At 37.7% G+C, this 12,737-nt stretch overlaps 1 protein-coding gene across 1 annotated transcript in view; it reads right to left on the reverse strand.

The window, feature by feature from the left end:
- The window catches only part of DBT (dihydrolipoamide branched chain transacylase E2), a 66,059-nt gene that overhangs the window by 38,320 nt on the left and 15,002 nt on the right, over window positions 1-12,737 (reverse strand). The window contains exons 3-4 of the mRNA XM_044672151.1: window positions 6,568-6,643; window positions 4,559-4,740 (exon numbers count right to left, since the gene is read on the reverse strand). Coding sequence (XP_044528086.1) covers window positions 4,559-4,740; window positions 6,568-6,643 — 258 coding nt within the window. The remainder of the gene's footprint in view (window positions 1-4,558; window positions 4,741-6,567; window positions 6,644-12,737) is intronic.

Genomic DNA, 12,737 nt, shown 5'->3' on the forward strand with positions numbered 1-12,737 from the left:
CTTCCTATCATTGTACCTGAAGTTGTTACCCCATTTTGCATTATAGTGTGTTCTTCTTGTGTTATATCTCTGTGTGTTATTATTATTGTTAGGCTTGTTAAAGTGGATTTGTTTCTTGTACCGACAAAATTTTAAGATGTGGCCTACACAGCCACAAAGATAACACCTTTTGGCTGTGTTATTTGCACTGTTTGTGTAACCGCCTGATTGCTTAGGTTGGCTTTGCCCTCTGCTTGTCTGTAGTGTCAGATTCTTTATTTCTTCCCTTTCCTTTTGCTTTTTTGCCTCTTTTAGCTGTCTTTTTAAGTCTTCAATAAGATTGTCCTTTTCAGACTCAGCTTCCCTAGCCACCTTTAATTCTTTTTCACAGGAATCATGAACGTATGTTGCATGCTATTGAATGTCTTCAATGGAAAGGCTTTCCGATTGAGGACAATTCTGCAAGAACTAATTTTGGATAGGCACTGCAGCTCCCTTTATGAATTGTCGTCTAATGTTCTGTAGGGCTTCTAGAGCTTGATCATCTCGGTACCCAAGCACTATCTCTGCAGATTCTACCAATATGTCCAAATAAATACTTGGGTGCTTGTCCTCTGCTTGCCTCAGTTTCTCCAATTTGTTCCAGGAGTTTGGACGCTTTGTGTGCAAGAGCATTACCTCGAGGAGATCTTTCCCTCACCTTATGAGGTATTGCATGTTTGCATGTGGTTAATTCCAAATCCTGATGAGTAGTTGGCCATGAGGTCAAGTTCTGGTTTGTTCTTGTCTCTTCAAAGAACTCGTTCTTTTCACTGGGCGAAAAAAATTTGGTCAGAAGAAATTCAATGTCTTGGAATGAGGGATTATAAAGCTTGAAGACCCTTTTTAGCTCCTTTACATACCTTTGTGGTTGTAGATAGTACTTGGGAAATCTACGGAGTATTTCAAGATCACTTCTTTGTAACTTTTCACGTGAACTATCCCCAAGTCTGGCTGCAAAATGGTTCTGTTCATGATAGGGTATAAAGAAACTATTATTTGTTGTTCATTTTCTTTCCCTGCCTCAGTAGTGCCTTTTGTTTCGTTTGTGCATGTACCCATTTGTTGCTTTTCCATGACCTCTAAATGTACGATAGTGTATGCATCCATTTGTTGTCCATCCCTTATCTTCTTATTAATCTCTATGAGTTGCTTGACCTGTTCCTTTAATGCTTTAATGATCTTCTTACTGTCTTCTTTTGGTTGCCCCCAAACGTGCTCAATAACCTTTTTCAACGCCCAAATTCCTTGACATATGTACACAAGGACAGTCCCTAGTGTTGGTATAAATGCTAGTAATTCAGCCAAGCTCACTGTCAACCATTTATAAGTGTCATAAATTAACATCAGCTTCAACAAGTACTGGGGAATTGTCTCAATCCAGAGTGTGTAAGCATCCTTACTAATGGTATATACCATATGGCTAAAACTAGAGATGATAAACATCATCCTTCCCACTGCCATCTTTCCCTTTATCTTTGCTAGCTTCTAGTTCCAAATAACTGGCTCAGTCAAAAACTGTTATGAAAATCTTGGGAGTTGTGCTGGAATTAACTGGAGATTGTTGTGATAGTAGTTAGGGCTATAAGATCCTAATGGGTCACCTAGATAAAATAGTGATCCCAAAAGGTCAACCCCAAATATATAGTTGGTACTGTAGAAGAAATGTATGGAATCTTCTTACTCCAATCCCAAGAGAGCAAACAGTTGGTTAAGGTTAGCAGTCTGAACTTGAGGAATCAGCTGATTGGGGAACATAACTGACCTCTTGTTCTAACTGAAGCTCTAACAAGTTGAGGGAGATAACTATATTCCCTTAACTGACAAGTTAATAGACCAAAATGTTAGGTCTATCAGACTAATTAGTTAATCAACTTGTTCTGACTGCGGATGACTCTTAAATCTTTGATGATGGTAATACTAAAGGTAAAACCTTTCCCTGGCTGTCACAGGACTCTAACAACTGAAGCCTCTCACTGGAACCTTTGAGAATCACAGGCAAGTAAAGCTGGCTTCATGAAAATAAAATTTACTTATTGTAGAGTTCAGGGAAGAGGGGAAATGGGGTAGATGAGGGAAAGTGGGAAATGGGATTTCCTAAGTTGATCTAAGTTGATAGCTAGTTGTTGGATCTTCAGATGATGATTACTGATCAAGGATCTTTGTTTGGTTGGCAGCCTGGCCAGGCCTGGGTGGCCCAGCCTTAGGTCAAGGTTGACCTTGCTGATGATAAATTGTCTTTGTGTAGTTCTTTTTATTAATAGTAAGTCAGAGAACTGAGGTTGATGGATGCAGTTGGATGAGTCAGTAGTTGAAGTTGGTTTGTGAGTGATGAGAGAATAAGGTATGCCTAAGCCCTACTCCACCCTTGCCTAATATCTCAACACTGATACCAAGAGTAGTTCAAATCTGTTCCTTATATAGGCAATTTTCTAACTGCCCTGGCTCGTGCCACTTCAGTTCATTCTGCATTCTAAGCAGGTAACTGCCTATCACTCTTGACCCAACATGGCTGCTATTATTTCTTTATAATTATTATGAAGTTTTTCTTAACACTGGGCTAAAAGCTACCCTTCTGCCATTTTCAGTCACACAAGCAGAAGACCAACTTACAATATTAAAACAGTAGATGAAAAAAAATATTTAAACTTAATAGAGAAAAGGGAGTGGCTTGATAAACATAAGACTTTTCTCCTTTATATATGCATTTTAATAGTTCAGTTAGGATTTCCTTGTGGGAAGGGCCAAAGGACTTACTGTTAAATTGCTGGCTAAACAGAAAACTATAATGGGCTCAGCTCCAATTCTTATCTACAATATAAACTACCCTGAATTGGATAGTTTTGTTAGAGAATTGCTGTTAAATGGACAAGGACCAGATAAAACATTAGAAGATAATATTTGGATAATAATTCATTGCAACCATGTCAACAAAATACTTAGAACTATGTCTCATAGGACACAATTCACTTCATTCCTTTCATGTGGCAGTATTCATTACAATTGGATTTTATCTGAAATAGTTATTCCAAAAGACTTCAAAAACACTTTGTTTTCACAACTACTCTGTAAAACAAGCAGAAGTATTATTTCCACTTTAAAGATGAAGAAATGAACACACAGGTTAAATGATGTATCTCAAGGATATACAGTTTTATAGCAGAATCAGGACTGAAAATACCAAGACATCTGCAAAAACCAAAATTATCAGTTTGAAGAATCATAGTAGTTGAAATTCAAAGTTGGAAGAAAGTTCAGTAGCCCTCTGGGCTAATCTATACCCAAAAGTAATCCTAAATAAAGAAGACACCCAAGTAAACATCCAGCCTCTGCTTGAGGCCTTAAAAAGTAACCCAAATACTTTTCAAAGCAGTCTCTTCTAATTCTGGTCTGCTCTAATTGATATAATACAAAGGTGTATGTTCTTTTTATAATACCAAAGTAAATTCTGTTTCAGAATACAGTACTATTTCTATTAGTAAAGGACTGGAAGGAAAGTGGCTGAACATTGTGGTATATGAAAGTAAAGAAATGCTGTGTTATGAGAAATAATCAATGAGGAATTCAGAGAAACTTAGCACAATTTATATGAGCAGATACAGAGTAAATAAGCACTCAGAGCTTTAAAACCTAGACATCAGCTACCACTGAACCTTATTAGTTGGAAAATTTTCAGTTTAGCACTTCCTGAATATGATGTGCCTGAATACAGTGGTGTCCTAAGTGATTACTGAAATGAGTATGGATCAAATAGCCCTCTCACTCCCAGCTGCAGTACTGCCCAAGGAAATCTTTGAGGCCCTAGAGGAGGGCTATTGTCTGCTCTTTTCACCTCACCCAGGCTGCAGAGCTATTGTCCCTCACTTCCTATACTACTATTTGCTATCTCCATGACTACTGCTTCTCTTTTTGGCTTACTGCTCTTTTCTATCTTCTTTCTTTAATTTTTCTATTCTATTTCTTTTGAAATTACTTTTTGTAGACTTTTATAGACTTGCTTGTATACATGCTATATCTTGCCAGTGGAACTTGGGTTTCTTGGGGTAGGGATTGTTTGGTTTTGGCCTTTGCATTGTCAGTACCTATCATAGTGTCTTAAGCAGCATAGGGGTTAAATAAAACATTTGAATTAGAGTTCAGATGCCAAGGACAATTAGAAATGCTCTCCCCTTCCTATAAATTTTCCCATATTTCTTAGCTTACTGGTGAAAGAGACTATTAAAGTCATCACCAGCTAATGAGGTTTTTTTTTTATAGTTGCTGGACATCTGATCTTCAGCTAATATACAGGTACATCTTTTTCTAAACAGCAGTGACTTGGCATGCTACAAACTTAACTCATCAATTCATGTGCTACATAACATGTTCCTTTTTTATTTTTTCGATTTGGGTAAAGCACAATCAAAACCCTATAAAAGATACTGAAAAGACAAACTTGTGTGGCATCTTTAAAATAATTAAATTAAATGGGGATATTGTGTCAAATGAAAAAGAAAGCAGCAATACATTTGGCAAAATGGATAAATGCACTTTACTATACCTTTTAGAGATTCTGTTTCTATGTCTACTAATGGCTTCCCCACAAAGGCAGTGTCCTCTAGAGCATAGTAGAGTTTTCTAATGATACCATCATAACGACTAGTGATAGTGACAGAAGCTTTATCACTTTGTACTTCACAGATGCTATCAAACTGAGACACAGTATCTCCTTCTTTTACATACCTAAAGAAAAAAATATAAAATTATATAAACAATTTAAAGTACAAAAACATCCTAAGAACATACCTGCTATATGAGGTCATATATCATACTATAATACTTAGTGTTCTGTCTCTGAAAGAACAGTACTTTGTACAACACAATAGCTGCTCTCCATGTGAATCCAAGAAATAAACATCCCTAATTGACATTTAAAAACTAACTATCCATTAATTAGCCTATATCTTACTTAATAATACTATTTTCTATCCTTTATCAGTTTCCCCAACTGTATAATGAATGGGCTGGAGTTAATAAATTCCAAGTTGTCTTCAAGCTCTAAATCCTTTGATCTCAAGATCTTTTAAGATAATGGCTTTCACAGAAACACTTGCACAATAGCATTTCCTTTTATTTTATATTTATGTCTATGAATTTTCAGAGTGCCTTTTACCTATACAACTTTGGAATCTATTCAACAAACCTATGTTCCCCATCTATTCCTTTCTTGATTTTACATATTTGAATTATATTCATTTTGAGTTTTCATCTTTCCAGCCTAAAAAAAAATCAGGGCAAAGGGGAGAGGGAAGCAATCTAATTTTTCAAATGTTTCCTATTGCCATATCTTGGCATCCTCGGCTAATTGGCATCCTCGGCTAATGTACTGACTATGAGGAAGTAGGTTTTTTTTTTACTTTATTTTTTATATGGCAGTTTGAAGGAAAGGAGAAGAGGAATTTTAAGTTAAGTGGAAATTTTTGCATCTAAATAAAACTTTCAAGATGGTTAGTTACAATTTTATCACATAAATAAACCATTTGGCATAAAATAAAACAAAAGTAGTTATTTTCAGCATAGGGTATATACTACAAACTTTAATAACTTTTTCAATATCAAATTTATAAACATTGCATCTAATAAGTACAAGTCTCAGCTCTTCATAAGTGCTATTTCAAAAACATGTGAATAGCTACATTGTTATTAGACACTTGTTAGACACTGGATGATTCAAGGGTTTGTTTCTATTTTTTGAGAATTGAAAACATGCAAAGAAGATTCCAAAGAGAAGAAAATAAAATAAAAAATAAAAATGAGAAAACAAAAAAGCAATAGGCAGATTTTCAAATAACTGTCACAAATTGATACATTTTATACCATCAAGCTTATTGCTGGATGCAGCAGTTAGGTGGCACAGTAGATACAATGCCTGGCCTGAAGTCAAGAAGACTCACTTTCCCAAGTTCAAATCTGGCCTCAGATATTTACTGGCTGTGTGACCCTGGTCAAGTCACTTAACCCTGTTTGCTTCAGTTCCTCATCTGTAAAATGAACTAGAGAAGGAAATAGTAAACCATTCTAATATCTTTGCCAAGAAAATGCTAAATGGGGTCACAAAGAATTGGACATGACTAAAACAACTGAACAACAACATAATGCTGGAACTAGTTCTATACCTTCATAGTTGAAAAGGCTATTTTCTCCATAACAAGTGGCAGCTTGGTGACACAGAGCATCAGGCTTGGAGACAGGAAGACCTGACTTCAAATTTGACTTCCAGCACTTACTAGCTTTGTGACCCTGAGCAAGTCACATAATCTGTTTGCCTCAGTTTCCTCAACTGTAATATAGGGATAAGAATTGTACCTAACTCCCAGGGCTATTGTGAGGATCAAATAAGATAATAATTGTAAAGCACTTAGCACAATGCCTGGCACAGAGTAAGTGCTATATAAAAATTAGTTATTATAATTATTTAATGTAATCATGAATCCTGCTTATTATTATTTAAATGATTATCTTCTTGAATAAGTATTGAATTTTTTCAAGAAAAAAGTTTAGTCAACTTACCATTCTTTGACTATCACTTCTGTAATCCCTTCCCCAATGTCTGAGAGTTTAAATTGAACGATTTGTCCATTTACAGCTTCAAAGAAAAGAAACCATTATAAATATATAACTCATTCATAAATATATTAACATCTTTTTTTCTCAAAGAGTTCAGAATGCTTTCAAGTCTAACTTGTGATTATATTTTCAAAAGACTCCATGAGGTTGGAGAAGGAAGGAACTGTTTTTAACATGTGAATAAACAGAAAAGCTTAAGTAATTTGTTCAAGAGTACATAGCAAATTGACAAAAACAATGAGAATCAGGTGTCTTGACTAATAGTATGGTATTTTTTCTATGCAACACCCATTCAGCAAATTAATAATTTTATATATCAATTAATAGTCTTCATACAACCAAATAAGGACATACTTAAAAGGGGAGTAATTTGTCAAGGGGAAATTGTACAAACTGATAACGATAGCCTAAGAATACTTGTTTCTGGCTGTTTTTTGTGTAAGTTGGGATGGAAGATATTACTATCATTTCTTAATAGCTTTCTTGATGATTGTTTGGTCTGGTGCCAACTTCATAGTTTTGTCAAAGTAGATATGTGGGTGTTAGAAGGCCTGCCTCTCATTTAGGCAGTCGGCTTGGGCAAAAGTCCTTTCTTCCCTTTCTCTTCCATCCAAGTCCCCTCTCTCATTTACTTTGCTGCCTCAGGAGTCCCACCTGGCATTTGGCACACTAGATAGCAGTTCTGGTGGCACATATTGGTGGTCCTTTTATGCTCAGGGAGATCATTTAGTTCCTTGCTACCTGAATATTAAAAAGGCCCAGCCAAGTGGGAAATGGCTTCAGAGAATACTCATGAGCTCTGACAGCAAGAAGGGCAATTATTCTGAGTATTTAGGGGTAGAAGTGGGGTAGGACAAATAAAAGGAGTATTTTGTATTCTAGGCACTTAGAATTTGATTGTTTAAAATGTCTCAATTAGTAAAGTGAGGTTTTTTCAATTATTTTTATGGTCTATGATTTACTCAGTACATTTTAACTCCAAAACCTGGATTACGGTAAAGACCTGGGTTAAGCCTCGCCCAGAATATTCTGATATGAATGTGTTAATTATCCTTCCTACTATGCAAATCTGATAAGCATGTCATGCTCTAGAGCAGTGATGGGCAAACTAAAGCCCACAGGCCAGATGGGGAGGGGGGCCCTGAAATGTTCTATCAGGCCTCCTGACATTATTCCTAATCTGATGAATACAATGAGTAGGATACAATATAATGAAACTTCGATAAAGTTGCTTTAGAAACAGACTGACAGATGAGCATTTCCTTTCCTTTGGCCCCCTCTTTAAAAAGTTTGCCCATCACTGCTCTAGAGCATTTTCACACTGTAAAAGACCAGAAAACAGGGCAGCTCTACCTAGACTGTAGATTACTTAAGCCTAGACTCATACTCAATATTTGTACTGAATGTAGAAAACAGCACAAAAAATACCATCTTCAATGGGTCAAGTTCAAACAAAGTCTTCTTTATACAATAGGATCATTATTTAAGGCAGAAACCACTCCCAGAGAAACAGATTCTTTAGCTCTTATAGTAGTTTTGATTGGTATGGAGAAAACTCCTTCTAACTGGATTCATGAATCCCCAGAATCATCACCACGCAGGAAAGGAGTACCTTGAAGAGCAGTTTGCTCTTAAGGTCATCTTAAGGCACCTAACTTCTCTCAAAGTATATCTTGAAATAAAACTTTATTCAAGCAAACCAATCATTAATGTGCCATACTTCTCAGATCATGGGAATTCTTTAGACTCAGTAGCTATTACTAAAATACTAAAATTTGGTGCCTAAAACAACACAGCATGCCAGTAATGGTTTGAATAGGGCAGAATGTACCAGAACATCTTTCTGGTCCTAGACAGTATATCTCTCTTAACACACCCAAAAATGAATTAGTCAGTCAAGGAGCATTTTTTAAGCACTTACTATATGCTCCCTCACTATGTATTAAGTGCTGGAATACAAAGAAAGTTAAAAAAACAGACCTTGTCCTCAAGGAGCTCACACTGTGATGGGAGAGACAACATGTAAATAACTATGTGCTATATATACAAGATAAATATAGATTAGATGAAAGACAATCTGAGAGGGAAAGGCACTGGAAGTGGGGACCCCACAAAGACCTCTGAAAGAAGGTGGGACTTGCTTTGAATCTTGAAGGAAGCCAGAGAAATCATGAGGTAGAAATGAGGGACCAGATTATAGACATGATAGTCATTTCACACACACACACACACACACACACACACACACACACACACACACACACACACACAAAAGAGATGTAAGAACTATAAGCAGGCCACTGTAGCTGTATTGAAGAGTATGTGGAATAGACTGTAGTGAAAAAATGGAAAGGGAGAAAAGAGCCAGGTTGTGAAGAGCTTTAAATCCCAAGACCACTATATAATGGATCCCCTGGAACTCACTGAACAGAGAGGTGGGATGATAAGACCTGTGCCTGAGAAAAATCATTTTAGCTTCCATGTGGAGCCAAGATGGCAGAGTAGAAGGAGGGAAGCTCAAAACCACCATGAAAATCCTCTCCAAACAATCTTAAAATAATGCCACAAAACAAACATAGGAGTGAAAGAACCAACAAGGAGAGAGAGTGAAGCAACTTTCAGGAAGAGAACAACCTGAAAAGTAGACAGAAAACATCTGGAGCACTGGAGTGAGAGGGGAGCACAGCCAGCAGGAGGCTACAGCAAGAAGTAAGGAGTAAGCCAACAGCAAGCCTCCCCACTCCATCTATTGTGATAGGTTCTAATCCTGGGCCCAAGTCAATATTCAGACCCTGAGACCCTGCCTAGGCCAGTCCAACCTAACACATACCCCTTAAAATTCCAAGCAAACCTGTAGTGATGTCCAGAATTCCCCATCCAAGGTAGTCTGTGCTACACAGCTCGATCTGTGTAGGCCCAGAACAAGGCCAGGAGTCCCAGCCCAGGCTTGGGGTAAGGACATAGATCCCAGTTTGGGGCAGTCAATAGACCCTCAGCTGGGCCCTCTGATCCCTGGCAGGGGAAGTCCCCAGGGTGTTAATTTGGTGTTGGCTGACTCCCAGGTCAGGGCAGTCTGCTGTGTGTGGTGTGCTTGACCTGATCAAGCCCAGAGTGAGACCAAAAGCCTTTGCCCAAGCCTGAGGCTAAAATTTGAGCAATCCATAGTCTAAGGCAGGGGTCAGCAACGTATGGCTCTTTTTGCAGGAGCCATAAAGATAATTTTTTTTAGCCGCTATTATAGGAGTGTGCACTGTTACAGGAGCGTGCACTGTGAGTACTGTATGGCTCTCATGAAATTACATTTTAAAAAATGTGGCGTTTATGGCTCTCACGGCCAAAAAGGTTGCCCACCCTGGTCTAAGGGGTAACTAAATCAACAGAGGGAGATGGCTCTCATAGCTTCCAGCCCATAGGCCATCATACTATCTTGGAAGAACTGAAAATTGCAGAAACCCAGAAATAAGGTTAAGGGTAACATCAAGGAAGGACTGAAACTTAAGAGGGTGCCCTAACTTCCCAGAGAACAGAGTCTACCTTTAAAAAGGCTGGGAACATGAGCAGACATAAAAAAAAAACCCACACACCTAACTATAGAGAATTTTTATGGAAACAAAGAGCAAGGAGACAATGAAAGCAAAACAAACACATGCAAAGTCCAAAAGAAAAATATGAAATGGACTCAGATTCTGGAAGAGTTCAAAAAGGATTTCAAAAATCAATTAAGATAGGCAGAGGAAAAATGGGGAAGAGAAGTAAAAGCAATGCAAAAAAGAAATGGGCCAAATGAAAAAGGAGACTCAAAAGCTGACAGAAGAAAATCATTTCTTGAAAATTAGAACTGGACAACTAGAAGCTAATGACTTCATGAGACATCAAGAAATAATAAAACAAGATCAAAAGAATCTTAGCTTCCATGGACAAGGTCCTCAGCTGAGAAGGGGCAAGGGTATTGTGGGAAAACTGAAGATAGCAGAGAATGTATCAAACAACTACTCAAAAAATGTGATGATTGATTGGTCACTGTCTTTTGTATATGAAAAGGAATAAGATGACATCACTGGTGATGTCTTTTGACTTGATTAATTGATTAATTGCACAAAGTTAAGCTTAACTCTCTCTTCCAGAACCATTGAAGTCCAGAAGCCATTGAAGTAGCCAGACAAAATTCAAGAGGATAGATGGTAGCTCTGGATGCAGTGGATGATTCTGGCCTCTTCAATGTCTAACTAACCAAGCTCTTAGTGCTCCACAGTGCCACTGTTGGGGGAGCCTTCACATGCCTGGAGTTGATACTCCTGCAACTTACCAATTGGATTGAAGTCTGTTGATTATTACCCTCAATCTAGTTTAACCCCTCACTGAAACACTTTCCTGAAGTGTGGCCACTGCATGTGACAGCATTTTGAAGCCCAAGTGAGAGCTAGGTGGCTGGTAGATACCAAAGGTGGAAAGAAGTCCTGAAAAGGGCTATTAATGAAGTAGTGGCTATTAATCAAGTAGGCCAGTAAATCAATTAGGAAGGAATAACATGTTTGTCTTGGTGCAGTGAGGGTTAACTAGAGATTTTGATATGCAAATTTGTAGTAAGTCCATCATTGTGCTTTTGTGATCTCTATATTACATGATTAGAGCAAGAGCAGTGGATGATGGAAGTCATCCAAGATCGGGGCTTGTCATGTCATGATTTGGGGAAGTTATGTCATTTTACTTTAGCATTTGCTTTAGTCATTACTTTTTTAGTCATTGCTCTTTTGGTGTGGCCATTCAACTAATTCCAAATTCATCTAATTGTACTGTCATATATTCAATACTCTTTCACCTTTTTCACAAGAATGTCGTGAGGAACTTCATCTAGAACTTGCTAAAATCTATGCAAATTATATACTATAGAGTAAAGGCTTCCATAGCGTTATAGGGAAATCAGAGAGGAAGCAGGAAGTACCAAAGCAGAGGCAGAGAGTGAATTCCAGAACCCTGGAGACAGTGGCTCTGGTGGGAGAGTTGGTTGGACATGGCTGTCTTGAGGAGGACCCTATTTGTGTGGACTTATCCTATAAGTCTTTTTACCTTCTAGGAAGTGGTTGAGTTTGGGTTAAACTCCATGGGTGGACTGTGTGAATAAAACTTTTACTCCCCTTCTTATTGGATCTATACCTGCTGCTGTTGTGATTTTCTACTGGACTCCTGCCAACCCCAGAGGACAGCTGTTTGTGAGACATCTCCCTTTGACCCAGTAGACCTGTGTACCTTCCAGCTTTCCCTTACTCTGAATACTAGCAAAGGAGGGGATTCTGGTTAGGAGATAGCCCAGATAGTTGGGATCTGTAGGTAGAGATTCAGTGTAGTTAACATCTATTCAAACCTGTTGGACTTTGGTGGGAGGAATTAGGTTTTTTTTTAACATTTTTTAAATATTTTTTTATTTTAAATTTAAACATTTATTAATATTCATTTTAACATGGTTACATGATTCATGCTCCTACTTTCCCCTTCACCCCCCGCACTCCCCCCACCCATGGCCAATGCACATTTCCCCTGGTTTTGTCATGTGTCCTTGATCAAGACCTATTTCCAAATTGTTGGTAGTTGCATTGGTGTGGTAGTTTCGAGTCCACATCCTCAATCGAGGAATTAGTTTTAATACCCAGTTAGATCATCCCACTCCCTTTCCCTTACCTGTTCTAGTTTAAAATAAAACTCTGATTAAGAACAGAGTGATAACTTGTCAGTTTCTCCCTGGAAGCCTTCCCAAACCTAAGGACTTCTGATAACTGGTCCTAAAGAATATTTCATCTAAGTGTCTAGAAAACCACCTAAACCAGTGATGGGCAACTTTTTGAGCTTCGTGTGTCAAAATTTGCTAAAAAACCAAGCATAACTTGGGTGGTGTGTCACTTTGAGAAATAAAACCATAATTTCATGATATTTATAGTTTAAATAACAAAAATGTATAATTGTATTTAATAAACCAAAATAGATAAATTAATATAGGTAGAATTGTCATTTATAGTGCACAGAGTGTCTACACTACACTATAGCAAATGTTTCATCCTCGGTATGTGGCCTGTGTCACTGAAAATGGCTACATAGGTTTGCCATCACCAACTTAAATC

Source organism: Gracilinanus agilis, chromosome 4 (assembly GCF_016433145.1).
Source record: "Gracilinanus agilis isolate LMUSP501 chromosome 4, AgileGrace, whole genome shotgun sequence".
NCBI lineage: Eukaryota > Metazoa > Chordata > Mammalia > Didelphimorphia > Didelphidae > Gracilinanus > Gracilinanus agilis.